This window comes from Pleurodeles waltl, chromosome 4_1 (assembly GCF_031143425.1).
Source record: "Pleurodeles waltl isolate 20211129_DDA chromosome 4_1, aPleWal1.hap1.20221129, whole genome shotgun sequence".
Taxonomy (NCBI): Eukaryota; Metazoa; Chordata; class Amphibia; order Caudata; family Salamandridae; genus Pleurodeles; species Pleurodeles waltl.
The window spans coordinates 888,433,543-888,459,652 of record NC_090442.1 but is presented as its reverse complement, the minus strand read 5'-3'; the positions used below and the strand labels follow the sequence as shown (position 1 = coordinate 888,459,652).

At 44.5% G+C, this 26,110-nt stretch overlaps 1 protein-coding gene across 1 annotated transcript in view; it reads left to right on the top strand.

Moving 5' to 3' along the window:
• ORC5 (origin recognition complex subunit 5) overlaps window positions 1-26,110 on the top strand; it is a 322,089-nt gene that overhangs the window by 215,140 nt on the left and 80,839 nt on the right. The window contains exons 11-12 of the mRNA XM_069229642.1: window positions 14,750-14,797; window positions 19,737-19,847. Of these exons, the coding sequence (XP_069085743.1) occupies window positions 14,750-14,797; window positions 19,737-19,847 (159 nt within the window). The remainder of the gene's footprint in view (window positions 1-14,749; window positions 14,798-19,736; window positions 19,848-26,110) is intronic.

Genomic DNA, 26,110 nt, shown 5'->3' with positions numbered 1-26,110 from the left:
TCAAATAGACGTATTTTTTACACACTCTCTTATATTTGGAAGGAAAAAATGTAGAGAAAGACAAGGGGCAGTAACACTTGTTTTGCTATTCTATGTTCCCCCAAGTCTCCCGATAAAAATGATACCTCACTTGTGTGGGTAGGGCTAGCGCCCGCAACAAGAAATGCCCCAAAACACAACGTGGACACAGCCCATTTTGTGACAGAAAACAGAGGTGTTTTTAGCAAAGTGCCTACCTGTAGATTTTGGCCTGTAGCTCAGTCGGCACCTAGGGAAACCTACCAAACCTGACCATTTTTGAAAACTAGAGACCTAGGGGAATCCAAGATGGGGTGACTTGTGGGGCTCTGACCAGGTTCCATTACCCAGAATCCTTTGCAAACCTCAAAATTTGGCTAAAACACATTTTCCTCACATTTCGGTGACAGAATCTGAGAGGAGCCACAAATTTCCTTCCACCCAGCGTTTCCCCCGAGTCTCCCGATAAAAATTATACCTCACTTGTGTGGGTGGGCCAGGTGCCTGCAACAGAATAAGGCCAAAAACCTGTAGAGATAGAGGTTGATAAGGACATATTCTTCTTTTATACATCTTTAGGCTGACTCTGCTTTGGGGACCCACACAAGTGAGGTGTCATTTTACTTGGGAGACTGAGGGGAATGTTGGGGAGTAGGAATTTTGTGCTGGAGCGGTGATCGTACAAACGAAAGTCAGGAAAATATGCTTTTTTAAGCAAATTTTGAGGTTTGCAGAGGAGTCTGGGTAAGAAAATGTTGGGGGATCCACGCAGGCCACACCTCCCTGGACTCCTTGGGGTGTCTAGTTTTAAAACACGTCTGGGTTTGGTAGGTTTCCCTAGATGAAGGCCGTACCCAGGACCAAAAACATAGGTGCCCCCTCGCCCCCCAAACACAGGTAGTTTTGTAATATATCATTTTGATGTGTCCACATACATCTGTGATGTGCCAAACACTAAAATTGTGAAAAGAAACGCACTTAGGTTATGTGAAAAAGACCCCTCACCCACCAACCAAGTTGGTGGCATTCTTCATCATCGGGGTCCCACCTGAGGCACCTAGCGTGTCAAGTGTGCTGCGACGCCTGATTACAGCGGAGCAGGGTTTGTCATATGTACCACACATACTGGTTGGATTTCGCACGAGGGTGAGTGATGGTTCAGTAGATCAAATTTTATTAACAAGAGATTTCACAAAAGTGAAATGCACTGGTAATAACCGAAAGGCCAAAAAACTGAACCAATGACTCACAGCTCGTGAGCGGTAAAGCCACGGCAAAACACCAACTGCTTTACAGTCCATTCACACACCTTTCATACATGACATGCACAAGACCACTCACACCGCCAGCCACGGGCCCAGCACATTACAACACTCGCATCGACAGACAGCGCCAGTCAAGGGCCCATCACTTTCATACGCCCACATACCTGATACAGCAGTCACACCAGCTGATGAGTGTGTGGACCGGCGTTTGGCTGGCACTGGTAGCCAAGCGCCACCCCACCCATACCGCCAGCCAAACGCCACCCCAAGCACACCACCAGCCAAGCGCCACCCCACCCATACCGCCAGCCAAGCGCCACCCCAAGTACACCGCCAGCCAAACGCCACCCCAAGCACACCACCAGCCAAGCGCCACCCCACCCATACCGCCAGCCAAGCGCCACCCCAAGCACACCACCAGCCAAGCGCCACCCCAAGCACACCGCCAGCAAAGCACCACCCCAAGCACACCGCCAGCAAAGCACCACCCCAAGCACACCGCCAGCAAAGCGCCACCCCACCCATACCGCCAGCAAAGCGCCACCCCACCCATACCGCCAGCCAAGCGCCACCCCACGCACACCGCCATCACTTTTTTGTTTGTTTATAAACAACAAAGAAACCACTAACTAATTATAAAATAAGTACAAAACTACAAACACAAAAGCTCTAACTAAATACATGACAGTAATGCCAACCGTGAAACCGAACATCTGAAAATATAAAATAGGCAGTTTACGCTCACGGTATTTCCCAAAAGTTTTTCCTTGTGTGGTAACTTCTAAAACAGCCGGGCACACAAAGCCCAGGCTTTGAAGGCCATTCGGGGCAGTACATCCGGCCCTCCCTCCGGATTGATCTCCGGGCACATACTCTACATTTTTTTGTGGGCAAGTCTTTTTTGGGAGTGGGAGGAATGTGATCTGGAAAGTGGCGATCTTTCAATCTATCCACATCCTCCACCACTTCTACTCTAGGAACTGTTGCCCGTTCCACCACAATAAGGCTCTCTATCACTGACTCCTGAAATTTAACAAATGTCATCCTTGACTCAGGTGAACAATCCTTGAACACAATAAAAGCATTAAAAGTTGCCAAATGAAATAAATTTAGGGCCAACTTGTTATACCACACGTAAGACTTACGAAGAGCAGTGTAAGGTTCCAACCTCTGATCTACTCTTATCAACATCACCCATGTGCCTATTGTAGTCCAAAATGCACGCAGGTTTGCGCACTTCCGCAACCTGACCCCAAACAGTCACAGGGGAAGTACTCTCATCATGTATGGTAGATAGCATGTACCCATCCCTCCTGTCTGAAAATTTCAGAGCTAGCAGCTCATTATTCCGCAAGGCACTGTACTGTCCCCTCTCAAGTTTTTTTACAGACAAGCTCCCTTGGATAGCCTTTCCGGTTAGAACGGATTGTGCCACAAGCAACAGTGTCCACTCTAAGCAACTCCTTGAACAACTGCACTCCAGTGTAGAAATTATCTACGTACAAATAGTGACCTTTGTTAAACAGTCGTCTACCAAATTCCCACACAATTTTTTCCCTAACTCCAAAAGTGGCCGGACAACCAGGAGGGTCAATACTGGAATCCCTACCAGTGTAGACCTGCAAATTATACACATATCCTGTACTGCTTTCTTACAGCATATACAATTTAATCCCATACCGTGCCCTGTTACTAGGAATGTACTGCTTAAAAATTAAACGCCCCTTGAAAAGGACCAAAGACTCGTCCACACTTATCTCTTTGCCTGGAACATAGACCTCTGAAAACCGATCTACAAAATGATCAAGGACAGGCCTAATCTTAAAAAGACGGTCACAATCAGGGTGATCTCGTGGCAAGGCTAAAGCATTGTCTACAAAATGCAGCATACGAAGAAGCAGCAAATAGCTATTACGTGTCATAGTTGCAGGAAATATAGCCGTTGTCATCAAGGGACTAGTAGACCAATAAGAAGCCAGTGACGGCTTCCTGATTAACCCCATCAAAAATGTCAAACCTAAAAACTTTTTAATCTCTTCCAGATATGTGGGAACCCACTGAGTAGCTCCAGACTGAGGCTTAAGTCTGACATCGTTGTCCCGCAAATATTGCTCTGCATACAAATTAGTCTACTCCACAATCTCTTCCAAAAATACATCTTCCATAAACAAGTGAAAGAAATGGACAGACAAAAAGTTTTCCGTATTGACTGGGAGACCAGTAAATGCAGGTAACTGTGGCTGCTCCATGTTTGGGGCAATCCAGGTGTCAGGTCTTCTAATGGGAAACCCTTCAGCCCCAGGCTGCTGCACTCTTGGCATATCAAGGTCCTCCTCTACAACAGGCCTTTCATCTGCACTGAGAGTAGCTTCCTCATCAGAAGAATACTCTCGGACAGAAAACTACCAGAATCTCTCGCTTCCTCCTCTGCCTCAGATGCAGAGTCAGTCTTGTAATCATGGTCTGAAGATGACTCAAAGAGCATGCCAACAACCTGCTGAGCGATCACTCTGTGGCTAGCCACGGTCCTCACTAACAACAAATGGATTGCCAACAACAACTAGCACTAAAATAAGTAATAAACGAAGTGTAGGTTTATCACTAAGAGTTATGTACTAAAAAACTATACCACTCACTTACCTGAAAAAGCTACTCACCAGCAACTACCCTGCACAGACACAGCAATCACCAATGATATCCCACTAAAAAGAAAAAAGAAAAAAGCAAATTAGACATATGACAACACAAATAACATTGTGCTCAAATCTAAGGACAATTTCACACACAATACTGCATTTAGTACACCACCTACAAACATGTCATTCGTGCATGTCAAGAATACTCCTTTGGAGTAAATTGCTTTCACTTACCTAAAACATGCAACTATGCAAACCGCAGGACAACTGCTGCCAAAACCAGCAAAGGATCCACAGCAAAGGAAGCAAAAGCTTTGAACTAGAACAAAAAGAAGAAATAAACTGTTATAATCACAAATACAATTACTTCGCCAGTTGACAAACACCCCACCACCAAGAACTTAGAAATTGTCCCTGGTGCCTAAGTGGCTTCTGCCCCACTAGGAGGCAGATGGGCCTAAAAATAAATAGGCTGTGGCTCCAAGGTGGGCAGAAATGGCCATCACTAACGTGCCCCCTTTGGGGGGCAACCCTTGCCAAAGGTGCCGCCACCCCCCCACACAACACACACACACACACCCATACCCACACACAGGATCCCTGGTGCCTAAGTGGATTCTGCCCCCCTTGGGGGCAGATGGGCGTAAAGAAATTGGCCGATCTGCTCCCAAGGAGGGCAGAAATAGCCAACAGCTCTGTGCCCACTTTAGGGGGGACCCTTGCCAAAGGAGGCAAACGGGGGGCACCCCCAGCACTAAACAAAAAAAGGGGAACCAAAAAAAAGAAATCCCTGCCGTATTGGTGGTTTCTGCCCTCCTTGGGGGCAGATGGGCCTACAAAAATAGGCCCCTCTGCCCCAAGGGGGCAGAGATAGCCAATACAAAATTTTCCCCCTTTGGGGGGGGGCGACCCTTGCCCAAGGGGTGCCCCCAAACACACAAAACACACACACACCTCACAATCCCTGGCGCCTAGTGGGTTTCGACCCCTCTCCCCGGGGGCCAGATCGGCCAAAAACATGGCCTATCTAGCCCCAGGGGCGGCCGAAACACATAAAAAAAATTATTGCCCCCGGGGCAGCGACCCTTGCCTAAAGGGGCGCTGCCCTAAAACAAAGAAAATAATTTCCCTGGTGTCTAGTGGTTTAGTCTAGTGGTCACTTAGGCCCCGCCCGCGATCCTGGAGCAGGAATCCACTGAAAACAGGCACTGGGGGAAAGGAAAAACCCTTTCCTTTCCCCCCGTGTCTGTTTTCCCCCACCACCCAAAGAGGGAAGGACTCACCTGCAATCCTGCTCCCTCGACGCGCTGGAAGCAAATGGCTTCCAGCGCGTCCATCGGCAATATTTGATGACGTTGGCGCGCTGTAAGCGCGCTGACGTCATCGGATTGCCAAGGGAGGGGTCGGGAGGAAGGGGAAGGGCTTCCCCTTCCATCCACGACCGGGGGTGTGGGTGGGGGGGCTCATGGGGGGAGCGCTAGCGCTCCCCCCAGTTCCTGGGTGTAAGGACAAGGTGATCTCGTCCAAGGCACCCGGGAACCGGTGCCTTAGACGAGATCACCTCGTCCAAGGCACCGTACTGGTTAAGGGGAAAAAAGAGACAATGTGGTGAAAGGAGATTTTTTTTATTATTATGTTGGTTAGGAAAGTACAATGTCTCTGCTTTCATAGTTCTCTATTTGCTCAATCCTCCAGTAATCCTCTCAGGCTGAGGCAAGTTAGCTAATTCATAGGCCACGTAGTGACTGAGTGCATCAGTTGATCCAGATTCAAGATTATATAAGGGCTCAAGGGGCCCAGCTATATTCCCCAAAACTGTCACTTTGTTTGATCTCATCCTTCATGCCAAATACAGTCAAACAAATAACAGACATCAAGGGTGCATTGAGACAAATCTCCTTAAGTGTGGATGGATCTTGGAACATAAACAGGCAAGACATTTCCCTGCAGACAGTGGAGAAGAGAAGAACTTGTGTACAAATCAAGGACAATGTTGGAGCACCTACCAGTCTGGAAAGACACAAATAAGGAGAACAGGAAACCAGGTACCCATGTTACCTCATTCAGTGAGCATGAGCATAGGAGAAGACCAACAAAATCTTGATCTTAAAAGAGAGGCTACAAGGTCATTGTCACCTAAAGTTTGAGTGAAGAGCACTGCAAGGTCATTGTGACCAAGGCGGAGATACCACGCCTGAAGCAAAGACTTAAACCAGCTTGTTTGTTTTCTGTAATTTGCGAGCCTAATCTTCGATGTCATCAGCCTCAGAACCCATCTCTCCTACCCCCAAATCCAGGGTTCCCAAAAAAGAAATTGCAGTTTACTGGGTCCTGAGGGGTGATAAATCAAGTCCCACAGAGAAAAACCCTCCTGAAAAAAATTCAGATTTCATGAGGGTCACAGTCCCAGCAATGGAAATACCTCTGAAGGCACCACGTGCTGAAATAAGATCAATGGTGACCATAAGTCTTGAGGGTGGCAGCGCACCTGGAAGCTTGATTTGCCTAGCTACTTCACTTTTGTCAACTTTCAGACAGATGTGAATGTAGGAATGCACCTGGGAGGATGGCCAGGAAACTCAGTGGGAAGGGGGAGTGGGAGAACCCCTTCCCTGGCAACCAACAGCTGACCGAAGAGAGGAAACCAACCTATTCTCCTCCTGGACGGCATGGGATTGGGTGCAGGGACTGGCCTGCGGCCATCCCCATTCAGGCACCCAAACCCCCCAGCAGGCCGTGGTGCCCCTGGAGCTGAAAACTGATTAGGGAGGAGGGGCCCACTTATGCCACTTAATTTGATAACCCACAGGTCCTTGCCAACTCTGGGAGGAGTGGGAGGGTGCATGGGGGCTTGGGGAACATATATATATATATATATATATATATATATATATATATATATATATATATAATTACATTCTTGCCTGAGCTTCTGTGGATTTGATTATTGTTTTTTAAACCCCTGCCCCCTATGTTTTTTTAATCTATTTTTTGAGTACAGAGGACTGAGTCTCCAAGTTTTTAAATTACAGCTGCTACATCTTTATTGATATGGTGGCAGCCAATCAGATCTTACCTTTAAATGTGTTGGTCCACTGATCCCCCTGCGGTGTATGTACATAAATTCTAAACCTTTATTTCTGGAAAAACTACTTAATGGATTTACACCAAACACAAAAAAGCATGCTTTCTTGGTCAAGATCTAGCTTTCTGCCAAATTTGTTGTATGGAAAATTGCATAGGGGAGATGCAGTTTGAGAGCACCCCGAAAACTCTCCCACCTCCCTTCCCTTTTTCTCTTCCCCGCTTGACCTACAAACTTTCCAGGCTGGAGCTGAGATGGAAAGTTTTGCGAAGATTTGTCCACCTGCGCAGGGTTAAAAGCAAACCAAAAAAACGATTTCCTATGAAAATGTGCTCCTAGATCTAACTACCCAGTGGCAGTAGAAGGGTGTGCAGAAGGATTAAGCTTAACTGATCCTGATTACTACAGGTTTGGCCTGAAGGATTTGTTATGCAGATTATTTCCACTCCAGCGTTATTTCTTCTCTTCCTTTCCCTCACAGGTTGGAGTTGCTTTCACTGGAGGATAGTCGGGCCCTCTACCCCAGTATTCTGATATTTCAGACACATAAGTGCAGATTCAACTGTGCCAACTAGAAACCTTTCGTTTACCACCAGACATGTGTTCTGCTTTCCCTCTTATCTCATATCCGAGCTTACAGAACCTCTCTGGAATGCACTTCTGAGTTTAAAGAATACATTTATTGTTGTTAATTCTCCCACACCCACAAGTTCCTGAGAGATGAAAATAGTAGATTGGAAGCACACGTTCAAAAGTAGTTGCAGCAATGAAAGCAAAATATATCAAAGTACTTCTCAGTTGCAATGTATACAGCAAATATAGGTGCATCACTTCAAAGCATAAAAGTCAAAATTCATCACCGTATGGGCAAGGCGGTAGGGTCTATATTCAGCTTCATTTTTCTGGGGTCTGCAAGTTGATGACTCCGGTCAACTATGAGAAAGAGATTCTCTACCCAAACGGGAGATGAGCAACTGACGTCTAGTTCCCGTCTGAAGTCAAGCAGATTCAAATCTAACTCACTGTAGCCCAGAGTGATCCTTAAAAGCAAACTCAGTGTGAGAGCCAAAGAACATTGGAGAGAGGCCAATTCTCCTGAGCTCTTCGTTCACAGACTGGATTGCGAGGTAAACACAAAATCTACGTGCTCTTATCAGCTAAGGTCTGGTGTGAAAAAAACAGCTTGGTCCATCTTGTGGAAAAACACAGCTTGGAAAAACACAGACGTCTGTAATGTCTCAACTGCAAGGTCTAACCCTACGTTAAAGCCAATAGGCAGCTAACCTAAATAACAAATGTAATGTCTAATGTCATGTCAAAGCCAATAGGCAGCTAAACTGAATACAGAATGTAATGACTAATGCCGTGTCAAAGCCAATAGGCAGCCAAACTGAACAAAACATATAATGTGCTACTGGTGAACATTGAGCAACTAATATGCGCAGTGGTGAAACACAAAGTTATTGGTCAAACACAATTAATAGCATCACATTCCACCCTATGACCAATGAATTTTTGTTTCACATACCTCTTATTTCAAACAAAAAAACAACTAATATCAACAAAAAAACATAAGCAAATCAGATTTGAATGATCAGAGCAATCACTGTAAAGCAATGGAAGTGGATTAACATATTGATCTCATAACCTTTCACATCAGATACATCGACACAGAAAAGACTGAAACGTATATTGTCTCTAATTCAACAGTGTCTCTAAAACAGCAAGTTGATGTAGCATGAGTTCTACTCATGTAAAGGTGCACGGTCCACCTGAAAGGTTTGCTGGCGAAAGTGAGAGTTCCACACGAAAAAACACAGACAGTTAACTGTTAAGGTTGCTTAGTTCCAGTGGAAGAATGCAGTCAAACAAGTTGAACTTGAACTGAAGGCGCCAGTTGCGCAAAATGGATCCATGGTGTTTGTACTTTACTCAGTCAGGTTCAGGTTGGGGGTTCGGTCCCTTCCCCGACCCCACACGCACACACCCGAAGGGGGACCACCCAGCACACTCATGGTCAGTGGCGATACGTGGTAGGATCTGCAAAAGAAAAAAGTATGACTTTTCTTGCAAATAACATTTGTCATCTGAAATGTGCCCTTCCTCTTCCTTTCCCTGTTTTATAATCAGCAGGACGTTTTTATAGCCCTTTGTTATGATTTCTGCAGGTTCTGGAGGGTCACTTGGGGCTTCAACCCACACCTCAGCACTGAGATTTTTACCTGCTGCACCACAGCTTCCCTTTTCTTGCACTGTCAGAAGGGCTGGGGCAGACTCCTTTACCAAACCTCCATTCACTGCACTTTTGAAAAGTTGGGCCATTCTGTCTCCAATTAGTATGAATTAATCAGATTCCTTTCCAGTTTTCAGCATAATTTTGATTTCTCCTTGGTAATCTGCAGCAATCACTCCCCCTAAAACCTGATCAATTTGCCATATCTGTCCTGGTAACTTTCCTCTCCCCAACTGCTCTGTGACTGTTTGTGGAACAGATTGCTCTTGTGCGTACTGCACAGTTTTTATCAAATCTAGGGGAATGTGCATCCCTCTCATCTCTGCCCACCTGTAAGTGGCTTTTTCTCTCAGATGTTCACATTTCTGGTGCACCCACTTAGCCATCCCCACTAAGTCAGAATTCTGGGTGGACACTTCAGACTCTGAATTGTTCTCTTTAACATCTGCAATGGAATTGAACCAGTTAGGTACAAGCCATGTGGAAAACCAAACAGCTAAACCATTGGCAGTGAACCAAGAATCAGTGTAAAAATGACACATCTCAAACAGCTCTTGCTTTAAAGTCTGACACACATTGTACAACGCTGTTCCTTCTCCTGTGCTAGAAAACAACTTTTCAGTAACTGGATTGTAATCATTAGTCAAACACACACGCTTTTTATCCTCAGGGGACATGAATTCAAATGGTGCACTCAATTTCACTGGTGACTCTTTTACCTGTGGTACTCCCTGCACCCTCTCCACATCCTGAAAAGGGGCTTGTGACACCTGTTCATGTAGGGCTGCAGTGACTCTAGCCCTGTCTTGCAGGTGCACTCTTTTCTTCCCCTGTTCCTGATTTACACGTAAATCAGTGTTTCCCTCTTGCCCTGCGCAGAAACCTAAAGTCTTAATTATTTCATTTGCCAAATCACAAGCGCGCAGCTGCTTATATTTTTTCCTAGTGACTTTATACCAAAGTGTTAGGATTTCACTCAGATGAGGGCTATACTGTTTCCAAAAATCAAACAAGCTAATGAAACTCAGTGTCTCTTGTTTAGTGCAAACAGTAAGAAACTCTAAAATCTTTCGTTTTACTTGTGCCAGTAACTGCACATTTTGCGACGGTACCTCTGCCATGTAATTAATTTTTCTTTGCAGAAGCGATTCTGAGCTCTGTTCTCCGTGTTGTCAGTTAAGGAATGCACTTCAACTGCCAAAAGCTGAGGGGTATTTTGTTTCATGCCTGGTACACACGGAGGCTCAGACTGGCTCACAGCTGTCTTAACCCCCTCATTACTGGAATGGGAAAAGCCAGATTCTCCTAAAACAGCAGTTTTATAGCTTTCAGCATTATCTTGCATTAATGTGTTCTTGCTAATTTGCTCATGTAAATTCTTATTTTCATGTTCTAACTGCTTACATCTCTCCTGCATTTTTCTGTAAGCAGATAAAAGTATCCAAACCCTTCTGTCAAGAACAAAAGGAACATCATTGCTTTCAAAAGGCACATTTTCTAAATATGCTTTATCACAGCAAGAAAACATGTTTCTCACAGCACCATCAGGCAGTTTAACTTCACATGCATTTTCAAACATGGTCTCCAGTGCTTCTGTAATTCTCTTAACAACAAAAAACAATTACACTTTTAAATTGTGCACTTAGAAATCTCTAATTTCCTGACTCTGAAAACTGATGACTAAGCCATAATGTTCTGCTTTCCCTCTTATCTCATATCCGAGCTTACAGAACCTCTCTGGAATGCACTTCTGAGTTTAAATAAGACAGGAACAGGGGAAGAAAAGAGTGCACCTGCAAGACAGGGCTAGAGTCACTGCAGTCCTACATGAACAGGTGTCACAAGCCCCTTTTCAGGATGTGGAGAGGGTGCAGGGAGTACCACAGGTAAAAGAGTCACCAGTGAAATTGAGTGCACCATTTGAATTCATGTCCCCTGAGGATAAAAAGCGTGTGTGTTTGACTAATGATTACAATCCAGTTTAAAGCTAACCTAAATATCAAATGTAATGTCTAATGTCATGTCAAAGCCAATAGGCAGCTAAACTGAATACACAATGTAATGGCTAATGTCGTGTCAAAGCCAATAGGCAGCTAATCTGAACAAAACATATAGGGCCTGATTACAACTTTGGAGGACGGTGTTAATCCGTCCCAAATGTGACGGATATACCACCTACCGTATTACGAGTTCCATAGGATATAATGGACTCGTAATACAGTAAGTGGTATATCCGTCACATCTGGGACGGATTAACACCGTCCTCCAAAGTTGTAATCAGGCCCATAATGTGCTACTGGTGAACATTGAGCAACTAATATGTGCAGTGGTGAAACACAAAGTCATTGGTCAAACACAATTAATAGCATCCCAACATGAGACCTCATCTCCGGTGCCTGAAAGGCTGTTACAAAGTCATTCTGTTCGGGCCCCTAGCAAAATGATTTGCTTGGTACAAATGTGCATGATTGTTCTCCTTTTAGTCTGGTCTCTGTGGTGTTCTGGGCTTTCTCTTGCCTAACCAGAGGTATAGCTGCCATCTGCTGTATTCGTGTCTCACTGTTGAATCCTCTTTATTTAGGTCGCTTTCAGTGGCACAGTTTTTATAAGACCTAATATATTTGTTTCCTCCCATGACTTTTAGTTTCCCGCAGTGGGATAGGAATTGGATGTTAACCTTTGTTATCGCTTTGCTCTTCGTGCCAATGCACAGCTGCTAGGTAGGGTTTTTTCTTTGAAAACTGTATTCTTTGTAGCAATATCTTAGATCCATATGGTAAGCTAATTACAGATCCTTTTGGCCTTTCCACTTTAAATTGCTCTCTTTACCGACAAGCTAGCACTTTGTATTCGTCCTTCCTTCTTACAATGGTCATGTCTGCCTTTCACATGCTGTCCATCACTCTTCATGCTTCTTTTTTCCTGCTCATCCCATCAAAGAGCAAAGGTTACAAAGCTGGACCACAAATGTGCTTACATTGACTACACAAGAGTACAAAGTGAATAATCAGTTCTTTGTTTGCTTTGCAGGAGAAAAGAAAGACAAGATGGTCACAAATGTACAATTTGTTAGGGCACCTTGTGTATGAAGATTTGTTATCCGTTGGCAAAGAAATAGCCTCCTGCTGACATTGGTGTGCACTCCTTGCGACCACGATTAAGTAGTCCCTGGCAGTGCCGGGGGAGGGGGGCAAGGAGGGAGAACGGCGGGAGGTGGGGGCCTGAAAGGGGCTAGCAGGCGGCAGCAGAGATGAGGCAGCAGACAGGGCAGGCTCTGCTCTGCAGGTGCTATGTAGAGCTGTGCAGCGGTGCTGCTAGCCCAGAGCAACACACTAGCAAGTAGGCCGCGGGGGTGCTCATGAACGAACAGACAATGTCAAAATGCATAAGGATATTGTGTCTGATTTAGATATTGGCAGACAAGTTACTCTATCACGACGGTTGCGGATTTCCCATCCACCGAAATCTCTAGCCCATAGGATACAATCGGATTTAGGTTTTGGTGGACGGAGTATCCATCACCGTTGTGACGCAGTAACTTGTCTGCCAATATCTAAATCGGGCCCATGGTCCCATCCCTTGTGTTGAATGATATTCCATGCGTTTAAGGGATGGGTGAATAGAGATCTAATAGTACAGATGCATTATGGTGAGTAGCAGACCCAATGATTTTAATTTTACTCTTCAGCAATTCATGAACTTTGATTATAATGCATTTATCAGGAAAGGCCTTTGCACTTCTTTCCCATTGGTAGGTGTACTGCAGTAGTCATGGATGTCCTATACGGTGGGTCACCTTGTACGTTTCTGATTTATATAGAATGTGCCTTCCTAGCAGCATGGTTGGGGTCGTGTTCCATACCCCCTTACATTTCAAAGGGGCTGCCTCCAGCATACTCAGAAAGAATTTTACAAAGGTCTAGTGCCACTCAAGACCTCTTGGAGCCTGGCAGGGAAAGAATAAAATTGCTAGAAGATGGTAGGGGTGGATGGCAAAGTCTAGAAGTTTATTCCACTTTAAACGCTGGACAGTATAGAAAGACTGCCATGTATATCAGAGGACTGCCCTGCTGCTTGAGGCCTACCTTTCTCTGCAGAGGACTACCCTGCTGGTTGAGGCCTAACCTCAAAGTCATAAGCACTGAATAGTTCTGTCCACACGCATGGAGCCGGATGCACTTTTAATTTATACATATATGTATAACAAACGTTGTTCTATAGTACCTTACCTATATGTTTGCAGCCTAAAGAAAGGCTAGAAATGGTCAGATGTCATTGAATTTTTCACTTAAAAAAAGTTGCAAATTACATAGAAATGTGTCACGTATAAAAGTGACCATAGAAAATCTTTCACATGCCTTTTTAAAAGGAAAAAGAGAAAGGAAGTATGAGAAATTGTTTGCTGTTAGGCCGCAATGCAAAGCATAGAAGAGAAGAACTGGCTCTGTGCATTGCAGAACCTCACAACACACTCTGTATTCCATCATGCCTCACAGGTGACAGATCAGATCATTTTTAATGAAATTAGGAATCCTGTGTGGTATGAGTTTGCGTTTCTATTTAATGATTATGACCACTGATGAGGATCCCCTGGAAGAGAAGGAAGTTACCCACCTGTGATCTTAGCTCTTTTCTTGGAAAATCCTCATCAAAGTCATAAGCAACCCTCCCACATCCATGGACAGAGATTATTAAAGCTCTCAACAGTTGTTTCACCTAGGATTCCTAATTTCTGTAAAAGTGACCTGACCTAATTGTCTTCTGTGAAGCATAATTGAATACGGCGTGTATAGTGAGGTTCCTAAAGGCATAGTGCTAGTTCTTCTCTTCTGTGCTTTGCAGCCTATTGGCTAATGGTGTCTAATATTTGCTTTCATTTCAAAATGGTGGGTGAAAGATTTGTTATGCTCACTTTTTATTAATAATGCATTTCTATCTAATTGGCTTCTTTTTTTAAAAGAACAATTCAATGACATCTGGCCATTTTTAGCCTTTCTTCAGGCTGCAACTATTTATGTAGGGCACTGTAGTTCAAAGTGTGTTATACCTATATGTCTAATTTAAAAGTGCTCCAGGGTCCCCATGGTTGGGTGGGACTTTTCAGTGTTTATGATTTATGACTCTGGAAGAGAACCAGGATTACAGGTGAGTAACGTTTCCTTCTTTGGACAAGATTGAGAGGTGTTTGAGGTCCGTCGGGTACAGTTGTTGACTGAAGTTACTGTAAATGGCAGTAATTTTGTTGCTGAAGAATTGAGAGGAATTGTTGCAGGCGTAGTAAAAAGAGTATTGATGTGAAATATTAAGAGCTTTGGTTCCTGCTTGTTTCTAATAATTACTGTCTTTCCAGGCCTACATCCCCTAATTCTTCATGCGTTATTCCCATCAATAAACAAAATGAATGCTGTAATACTGCCATGCATGTTACGTTCTAGGTCAGGCATGTGTTTGTTGAACATTGCGCCTTTCATATATCTGTGTTTACCATTACATTTTTTCTTTCATTCTTTAGCATCACGGCAAAATTAAGAAGACCAATTTTCTGAAAAAGCATGAAAAGGTATGTAAACAAAATTAAATTCTCAAATGTTACATAACATGTTGCAAACAAAATACTTTGTTTATTAGAAAAATCTGTTTATCAGTCTAACTTTCGAGTCCATTCTTATGTGGCCATAAACGCCCGACATATGTTTTTGGAGTATTTTTTATTTTTTTAAGAAATATATACACTTATCTAATGTAAATTATTGTAACTATGAAACCAATTTTGCACAAGTGTTTGTCTTCTAGGAAGTTATTTACCGGGAGAAGTAATAATAGCTGAATGGTCAACTTCTTATGATGTTTATGGGGACAAGGCCTGGCCTCCTCTGTAGGAAATCCGAATATGCAGCATCTCTCCATGCCCCTACTCTACTCCATTGAGATAGTTTGTAAGGTTTGCCTTCCTCAGTTTCTGAGCTATGTGACATTTCCCGGTGTTATTCCCCCAGGTGTCAGCAGGATCTTCTTTGCCCTTGTGAAACCCTCTTATAGTATGTTTAGTAAAGTTAGCTGTGGGCTCAAATCCAGTGGTCGTTTGTTTCATCTGAAGCACATGAAATTTTTATATACCCCTTCCCGGAAGGGCCTGAGCACTTGGCATATGCAAATGGTGTGGATAAAGTTCTCACCTCTGCCCAGCATATAATGCACTCCGTCCCTGGGCTCCGCCAGAAGCAAAAGCGTCTTTGAGAGGTCAAATGTATTCTGTGTAAATATTTGATTTGTATCAATCAAATGTTCGCAATTGTTGCCTCGCTGGGGCCATAGGGCTATACCCATTACTTATCTTACAGGTGGCCTGCGTCATTTTCTCATGCTTTACTAAGCTTTAAGGCCCTTGAAAAATTGATAACCAGGGATCAGTACATGCAGGAAATTTTCCCTCATGGCAGGAACTAGGACGTAGTCAGTTTTGCCTCCAGAGGACTAAAGTCTGGGGAGGTCAAGTATTCCCACCAAACAGGGGCAAGAGTGTACTTCTGTTGGTGGTATTGGTAAAATTGTGTCTGGAGCGGACCATATTCTTCCTTAATACTTAAGAAGAATTTTATTGTGATCCGTTTCATTACATCTCCCTATAATGAAATCTCCAGAACGGACTCATCCCTGAAGCCCTCCAACGACATTATGTCGGTAAGAGGGTGTCACCCACAAGAGAGCTTGGGCTGTTATTTTACCAGCCCGTCAGATTTGGTTATTTGATGCCTTGTATGTTTCTGTCTCCATCCTCACCTGAGAGAGGACCACTGATGCAAGTGTTCTCCTGTGGAGGAATTGATTTGGGGGAACGCTCACCCATTGTCCACAACTCAGTCCTGTATGCTGGATCTTCAATAGGCCCCTCTGACGTTAACAGATCCTCTCATTCATGACGATTTGGTGTGTGGCTCTGTAATAAAATATAGGGTCTGTTATAGCTAACCCTCCATCAAATGTTGATTTACAACACTTGGCAAACGAGGCCTGGGGTGGCTACTGATCTAGAAGAAATGTTGCAAGATGGACGTCCGTTTGTAGAAACTCACGTGAGAGAGAAGAGTTAGTTTTATAGTGAGTGACAATTATTTTCAGTAACTCAATTCTGCCCAACATTAAGAGTGGCGAACACATCAAATTTTGTGTCTTTACGTACACTCACCAGTAGCAGGAAATGTGCTGTCAGCTCATGCCATTTCTTTTACCTGTGTAAGTTGGATACTTAACCAGATCACAGTGACTTTTACTCAAGGCATATATCTTTTGCCGAACATAAGGGAAAAAGTCTAGTTTTAGGCCAGTTGACGTTTAGTTCAGAGTAGTAGCCAAAGTCCTCAAGCTGTTACACCGCAACTGGACCGGGCGACAGCCATTTTCTTAGGTACAGGAGTAAGTCATTGGCATACAGTGAGATTTGTCTTGTGGATCAACAGACCTAAACCCAGAAATCTACTTGTTTTGTCTGTCTAGGGCCAGAAGCTTGATTGCTATGGCAAACAAGAACGAGTGGAGTGGGTATCCCTGCCTTGCCCTTTTTTCCACAGTGGAAAGGAGTGGTATAATGTCCTTCCCACCTAAACCCTGGCCCAGAGTGCGCTGTAGAGCAGATGAATGTAGGCTGGAAAGTGTGACCCAAAGCCCATGTAGCCTAGTAGTCCGACGTAGTAGTCACATCAGATGCTATCAAAGGCTTTATCGAAGTCTGTGAGTAGTAATACTCAATTTGTTCAGTCTGTACTACTGCTAAGGCATTAAAGGCGCGCCGTATACTGTCTGGTGACCAAAAGGGGCATTAAGCTATTTTAATCAGGATGTATTAAGTGGGTTATGATTGGCGCGAGACGTGTTTGCCAGTACCTCGGCAAGGATTTTAGACTTGGTATTGATCATGGAAATTGGTTGCTAGGACTCATATTGGTTCAGGAGCCTATTTTGTTTCAGAAGAGTCACATTCAGAGCTTTAAAGAACTTCTGGATTTCTTTTAGACACTAATCCAGTACAAAATATTTTCAGAGTGGAAAAACCAGGGCATAATTGCATATCCTTGGATTTAAACCCATACCCCAGTCTTGGATCTCGTAAAGCCCACTTATAAATACAAAGTAGTCAAAGAGGGTTGAGTCCTGTAGAACTCACTAGCACTGATTAAATTTAGGGAAAGAAAATGAAGGCAGTTTGTAATAAAACATGCTTTAACAATGTAAGAGCTTTGTTTGGCAGCAGACATGGACCTAAAGGGGAGAGGCACATATATAGGGGAGGAATAACTGAGGAGATTTTCTAAAGAAAAAACTGTTTAAAAATGTAATCATTTGACCAAAACTTGGTTTTCGTCTATGTGTTGAATTTATGTACGTTCGCATTTTTTGGGTTGCTTGTAGACCATTGGGTTTGTGGCGTTTAAAAATGTCATTAAACCTGTTTAATTGATTTGGATGCTGTGCATTACCCCGTCTGTTGGGTTGGAACAGAATTGCAGGGGTCTGTTCTGAAAAGCTGAAACGTTTTCAATCATGGGTGTGCGTCCTCAACGACAGGGTCACCTAGAATGCATCATACTTTTCGTATGGGACATTCTTTCGTTTACTTGCATATCACAAGCATCCATTGGAGCTTGGAACTGGCCAGTTAAAGTAAAGCTTTCATTCGGATACACGTGTCTTCTGGTAGTAGTTTCCAGGTAAGAGATGTATGCCTCAACAGGAACACAGCCTGCTTAGCCCACAGCCCCAGTTGACACAAAGTGCTATCATTTGGAAAATAATACTCCTGTGCTAACCCTTGTGATCTACATCATTCATGCAAGGAGCTACTCACAGCGCACACACCATTACATTGATTTCATTCTAGAAGATAAATTACGTGGCTTCAATATGTGTCCCTTTCGCTGTTACTTGAACACCATCTTATCTTTTGAGGTTTGTTTTCGTAGCTGGTTGTGTATGCCATTTGATGTAGGGAATACGGACAAAGGAATACTTCATTCTAAGGGCCTTTTCTCTAGTGTGGAGATTACATTTTGATGGAACAATATACTGGAAAATGGAAATTACTCATATTGCATGGAGCAACACTCTGGTGGCTTAATATGAAGCTTGTGCATCCTAGCTCATGATTTGATGGTGGAATTTCACAGCCTTGTGCCAGGCTTTAGCACCACCACCAGCAGAGAGCAAGTCATCTACTTTGAAACGAATGTACAAGATGGGAATCCATAATAGTTTCATACTTCAAAATAAACCAGCTATTTATGCTGTAGTCCTAGGTTTTGACCTTGAATATTTAGTTTCAGATGCAATCCACCCAGCCCCCAAGTGAGGCTTCGGAGATGTACAATGAATTAAAACACCCACACACCCAGCAAAATCATCTATAAATATTAGGTGTCATACAATCTTAAGGTCAAAGTGAAGATTTATTTCCACATAATTTTTAACTTATTTAAGGCGGGGAAACCCCTCCGAATTCCCAGCATCATCGCTAGTCGAGAGTGCATCCATCTATAACTATGCATTAACGTGCCTTTGTTTCTTGGAATGGTTTTACTTAAGGTCAAAGTTTGTAATCTACAGGGACCGAAATGATATCCAAGGCCGGACATTATTTTACGCATATTCACTGAAACGCCTTCACTCCGTACACCTTGAACCAAAGTCGCTCTGTATGCCCTTAACTTTTTGCGGCATGTGGACCACAGTCGTCCACCCTTAGCTCACCTACTGATGTCACCTTTCACAGAATTCAAGTAAAGGAGCAAAACATATGTTCCATCCGTGAGTCAGGAGCAGCTGAAGTAATTAGTTCTAATATCATATCCAGTTATGGATATCATGAGCTTTTGTAAAGACTCGTTTGAGATTGGAAGGTGGTATGGACAGTCTTTTAACCACTTGTTCATATCTTGCAGTCAGTCAATCTTGCTAAAAGTTGAACTTGAGATAGGTGCTGGTCCTTTCTAGTAACTCCGGATATGAAACCTTCGACAACTTCTGCAAACTCCAACCTTCCACTGTCAATCCATAATGTACATCAGCAAATTAGTCCCCCTTTCTTGTTCAAAGAGCCCTGTCATAGCAGAAATCTTTTTGGCCCCCATCCTACATGTCGGAATGTGTATGGATGCTTAGAGGTGGCACTCCATTCTATTTTTTGTTTTGTTGTTTTAGCGCCAAGATGTCTGCTTTTAACCACTTACTATATTTTGACATACTAGTAGCATACGCGAATTGCCAGCGGTTACATTATTAATCTCAGTGTGCACTAATGCATTGCAAATGTGAGTGCATGTAAAGATATTGACTGTATAAAATGACCACGCGAGCCAACTAGTCTGCCCTTTTTGTGCTACAAATGGCTTGAGCTGCATCTCTTTGGCAGAGAAAAACTAGATCAGGACCTAAAAGCAACCCTGGTAAATGTAATCTACGTGGACCCCGAATGATTATCGGTTTCATTGATGTCTCTCTTGTTACAGACCAGCAATCATCTACTTGGGCCGAAGCCTTTCCCTCTTGACAGACTGTTGGCCATCTTGTATAGTATTGTTGACAGCAAGGTTGCACCAACAGCAAATATCTTCTCCCAGGTGAGTTAAAATGTAGCTGATTTTAACTTTATTTCATGAACAGTAATTTTGCATTGCTGGGAAGTGCTCCCCTAAGGCGCCGTTCGAGGCAAGAAACTAGGACTGCTTAACTCTGAGGGCCTGACTTTAAACTAGTGACGCAAACGAACAATTCTCTGTTTATGGAGAAAGTGGTAAATTCACTGTAGGAGATTTCTGCACCAGTGAAATAACTTCTGACATTTGGATAGAATGATGACGGTAATTTTGCTACATGATTTCCCACCGAGGAGTGGGAGGGGTGCTGTCTCCTAACGGAGGATTTACCACTAACACCGCGGATAGGAGGAATTCCCCCTTACCACCCAACATTAAATCCGGCCTTAAACTAGCCTGACTTGCTTCAAGCATAGTCTGCAAGACTCACGCGCGTGCCCAGAATTGTCAGACCATATGGAAGTGAACGCAGCGGGGTTTAAAATCGGACTAACAAAGGCCTGCTTACTGTAGAGCAGTGCATCCCTCCAGACTAGCGAGCTAGGCCGCGACTAGGTGTCTTGGGATCATTTATCCTACATAACATGGGCATCGCTTTTAGATGACGTGTGACTGAGCTCTAATTCCCACACCAAAACTTGCCGTGGCAGATATAAGCTTTTGTCCTCACTTTACCCAGTTTTACCGCGTTACCCTGTTTGCAATTGCTCTTGTTCATTGGCGTAAACCCGACGCTCCTTGAAAATAAGCAAGTTGTGACTGATTTTTAAGGCAAACTATTAACAAAGCAACATGGAATGTTTTATTAAAGTATATTTTCCTCGCAATTGGTCAAATTTTACTTTGAGTGCAGTACCTTATCACAGTTAGTTTTCATAATCGCATTTTGAAATATTCCATTAGCTGTGAACCTTTATTTTCATAGTCTGTTTACCGCAGACCTTGAGATAAATTGGTGAACACGTGAGCCAGTATAATTAGAGTTGTATTGTGACTGTGCATTTATCGATATAATTAAAATGTATAAAACAAGTACGTTGACGCTGAAACTAGACGTTGCAAGAATCGCATGGGAAAAGTCGGTCAAAATGAAGACGTATGTTTGGAAATTCAGTCGTAAATACACTAGATGGCACTATCATTCTATTGTTCATGATGACGGGCTATTTTTCTGTGGGTTTGAGCGTGTCAAGTGCTAGTCCATTTTGAACACAGTGCCGCGGTAACCTATGGCTTCAAATTATTTCTATAAGGAAAAACATTTTGTTTTCTCCATCGATGTACTATGTTGGACAGCAACAACAGTTTTCAAGTTTTGTTTCTGCTTTATAGGAATTTACATTTTTAAAGAAGTTAATAACCCTTACCAAAAGCTATTCTGAAATGTTTTAAATTATATTTGGGGTGTCGGGAGAGGCATGGCAGTCAATTTCACTCGATTTTGATAGGACCAATATCATATGAGCAGATCCACTAAGGTGTGATGTAGCGTCCGCCACCCCAATACCCTTACCCCTGCACCCAAAGACCCCAGATCATCAGGTCATGCTCTCACCCTGGATACCTAATTAGGCCTTCATTGCATGAGGTAAAGGAATGCATAGTACATTTGGGCAATTGTGTGCAGTTATAGAGGTAAATATACTTCTGATCTATATGTATAACAGCAGATTCCCTACCTTGTGAATAACCCCAGGCATCAGATTAGCTGGAAGATTTTCATAGCAACTCCATTGTGTGACTGTAGGTGGTATCTACTTCTGGTCTGGCCCGTCCCGGAAGTGACGTTGGGGCCCCTACATAATTGCCAACTCAGCGTGCTCACGTTGGTGCCTTCCGACGTGGATCTGGAGCTCACTTACATGCCTATCAGGATTTGTCAGATCCTTTCAGTGCTCAGGCACCTGGCACCTCCGAGAACCACAGGGTTCAAATTGTGCAAGTACTGCCACAAACAGATGTATGTGTCTGTACTTCACTAGGTCTTTCTCTGGTGTCTGGGTTCCAAAGACAATCCAACGTCGTGTGACAAGTTCACAAAGATTAAGTTAAAGGCCAATCGTGACTGCAAAGCCAAACTTTATATCACAGGACATCAACAGAAGGAGTGATCCCAATCGAGGGCGCTGATGCGTTTGCTTTCAAAGAAGTTAATACGAACTGTCATCTTTGAAGTCCAGATCATTTGACGGCTCCCCTTCTTCTCGCCGCTCCCACTGTGGAGGAGTTGCGAGGTGCATCAGAAACCCCCAAGCATTGAACGCTGCCTCTTTCCTTAGAACTGATTCTGGGCGTCTTTCCTATGCATCCAAATTACCCGGGTTCAGTGATGGTGATGCAACAACTCAGTAGGTCCAAGGAGTCCATGGATAGAATTTTCAGTACTTGACTGGATCCCCCTTGGAGTCCTTTCAGTCTTTAAGGATCCAAGGTGGCCTACAGTCGGTCGAAAACCAGCAGATTCCTTGCTGACTGTGGCACTCTACCTCGCCTCCAATGTCATCCTTGGCTTGAGGATTGGCACTAACACCTCTTGTGGCGCCGCAACCTTCCACACAGCCCTGAGTGCTGTTGTTGCTGACTTAAGAGGAGGAACTGATATAGTCCTCACGGACTAAGAAGCGATTTAGAATGATTTCCATCAGTGTCCTATCAACCAAGTTAACACTCCCATACAGATCCAGAGTCTCTTGCACAACAACATGACGATGACCCCAGCAATATCAAGGATGACAAAAACTAATTCCTGTACTAATCGGATGCTAGTGGATTGGGAACATCACCCGACACTCATACTTTTCAAATGTGGCTACTGAAGAATCTGTCTCCTTTGTAGCTGTCATTAGAAGAGCAGCAGAAGTTTTAGACCTCACTTTACCACCACAGAGGTGAAAACATATGTACTTAAGAGGTTCTTCTCTCAGGACAAGCATCACAGGAACCTCTAATTCCGTTTAATGAGGCATTCTTGGACACACTTTGTGGCACCTCAGCAAAACCAGGATTTTGCCGTCCAGTAAATAGCCAGATTGCAGTTCCGCCTAGGTCTGCTCCTTGGGACACTGCATTCCTCCTACAGTATACCTCCCCAGAAAGCTTGATGGTACAGGTCTCTACAAATCGATTGAATTACAGTGGGTTTTCGACCACCACGCCAAAAGTGTTGAAGGCATGGAGGCATTCGTTAAGAGAATATTATCTTCAGCCACCCTTACTCTTAGGACAGTGAACAACAGCCTGCCTCCTGGGAAGATACACTAATGCGTTGTGAAAAAACAGTGGCAGAGATCAGGTAACATGTGGTCCAACCTACAGCGACTTATCCAAGATGGCCAAGATGCAGCCAAGTACTCAATTAGATAGGGTCTAGATGGTACTGACTGCTTGGGTAGGGCAGTTGGGGGACTAGTATGATGCTTAACGCAACTCCTGGATTGGTTCCACCAGTTTCTTGTTCGATGCCTAACATTAGTTCATGCAAAAAGAACAGATGATGGACGGAATGCAGAGCAAATCAAACATTCACCCCAGTGTAGGAGGCTGGCCTGGCTTGCAGTGGGTACCAGAGATACTTAAACCTTGTGCCAGGTCCACTTATCCCTTATTAGTGTAGAAGAGGTGTTTCTAGCAGCTTAGGCTGATAGAAGGTAGCTATGGCAAAGCTGCTTAGGCTGAACTAGGAGACATGCAAAGCTCCTACTATACCACTTATATCATATGCACAATATCATAAGAAAACAATACACAGAGTTACTAAAAAATAAAGGTACTTTATTTTTATGACAATATGCCAAAAGTATCTCAGTGAGTACCCTCAGTAAGAAGGTAAGTAATATACACAAGTTATATGTACACAATGCAAAATTAGGTAAGTAATAGCAAGAAAAGAAATGCAAACAGTGTAGAATTACAATAGATTGCAATAGGAGCACATAGGGATAGGGCCAACACAAACCATTTACTCCAAAAGTGGAATGCAAACCACAAATGGACCCCAGACATATGTGAGCTTGTAGAGGGTCGCTGGGACTGTAAGAAAACAGTGAGGGTTAGAAAAATAGCCCACCCCAAGACCCTGAAAAGTAGGTGTAAAGTGCACCTACTACCCCCAGAGAGCACAGAAGTCGTGACAGGGGGATTCTGCAGGAAGAACAAACACCCGCAATGCAACAACAGTGGATTTCCGGACCTGAGTACCTGTAAGACAAGTGGACCAAGTCCAATAGTCGCGACAGTGTCGAGAGTGGGCAGGAGCCCAGGAAATGCCAGCTGAGGGTGCAAGGAAGCTGCTACCGGTTGGAAGAAGCTTGGAGTTATGCAAGAAAGAAGAGGACTAGGAACTTCTCCTTTGGAGGATGGATGTCCCACGTTGCGATGAAGCTGGTAGAGGTGTTCCCACGCAGAAAGACCGCAAACAAGCCTTGCTTGCTGCATGGGTCGCGGTAGAGGGTTTTGGGTGCTGCTGTGGCCCAGGAGGGACCAGGATGTCGCCACTTGGAGGAGGAGACAGAGGGGGTGCCCAGCAACTCAGGGAGCCCTCACAGAAGCAGGCAGCACCCCCAGAAGTACCCCAACAGGCACTTGGAAGAAAAGTGAACCAGAGTCCACGCAAAGTCACAAAAGGGAGTCCCACGACGCCGGAGGACAACTCAGAAGGTTGTGCACTGCAGGATGGAGGGCCGGGGACCCAGGCTTGGCTGTGCACAAAAGAAATCCTGGAAGAGTGCACAGGAGCCGGAGCAGCTGCAAACCAAGTGGTACACAGCAATGCAGTCTAGCGTGGAGAGGCAAGGACTTACCTCCACCAAATTTGGACTGAAGAGTCACTGGACTGTGGGAGTCACTTGGACAGAGTTGCTGTGTTCCATGGACCACACTTGTGTGGATGAGAGGGGACCCAGAGGACCAGTGTTGCAGTCTTTTGGTACCTGCGTTAGCAGGGGGAAGATTCCGTCGACCCACGGGAGATTTCTTCAGAGCTTCTGGTGCAGGATGAAGGCAGGCTACCCCCAGAGCATGCACCACCAGGAAACAGTCGAGAAAGCCGGCAGGATTAGGCGCTACAATGTTGCTGGTAGTCATCTTGCTACTTTGTTGCGGTTTTGCAGGTGTCCTGAGCAGTCAGCGGTCGATCCTTTGGTAGAAGGTGAAGAGGGAGATGCAGAGGAACTCTGGTGAGCTCTTGCATTCGTTATCTGAAGATTTCCACAAAGCAGAGACCCTAAATAGCCAGAAAAGGAGGATTGGCTACCAAGAGAGGTAAGAGCCTATCAGAAGGAGCCTCTGACGTCACCTGCTGGCACTGGCCACTCAGAGCAGTCCAGTGTGCCCCCAACACCTCTGTTTCCAAGATGACAGAGGTCTGGGACACACTGGAGGAGCTCTGGGCACCTCCCCTGGGAGGTACTGGTCAGGGGAGTGGTCACTCCCCTTTCCTTTGTCCAGTTTCGCGCCAGAGCAGGGCTGGGGGATCCCTGAACCAGTGTAGACTGGCTTATGCAGAGATGGGCACCATCTGTGCCCATCAAAGCATTTCCAGAGGCTGGGGGAGGCTACTCCTCCCCAACCCTTCACACCTATTTCCAAAGGGAGAGGGTGTAACACCCTCTCTCAGAGGAAATCCTTTGTTCTGCTTTCCTGGGCCAGGGGTGCCTGGACCCCAGGAGGGCAGAAACCTGTCTGAGGGGTTGGCAGCAGCAGCAGCTGCAGTGGAGACCCCGGAAAGGCAGTTTGGCAGTACCCGGGTACTGTGCTAGAGACCCGGGGGATCATGGAATTGTCCCCCAAATACCAGAATGGTATTGGGGTGACAATTACATGATCTTAGACTTGTTACATGGCCATGTTCGGAGTTACCATTGTGACGCTATACATAGGTAGTGACCTATGTATAGTGCACACGTGTTATGGTGTCCCCGCACTCACAAAGTCCAGGGAATTTGCCCTGAACGATGTGGGGGGCACCTTGGCTAGTGCCAGAGTGCCCACACACTAAGTAACTTGGCACCCAACCTTCACCAGGTGAAGGTTATACATATAGGTGACTTATAAGTTACTTAAGTGCAGTGGTAAATGGCTGTGAAATAACATGGATGTTAGTTCACTCAGGCTGCAGTGGCAGGCCTGTGTAAGAATTGTCAGAGCTCCCTATGGGTGGCAAAATAAATGCTGCAGTCCATAGGGATCTCCTGGAACCCCAATACCCTGGGTACCTCAGTACCATATACTAGGGAATTATATGGGTGTACCAGTATGCCAATGTGAATTGGTAAATTTAGTCACTAGCC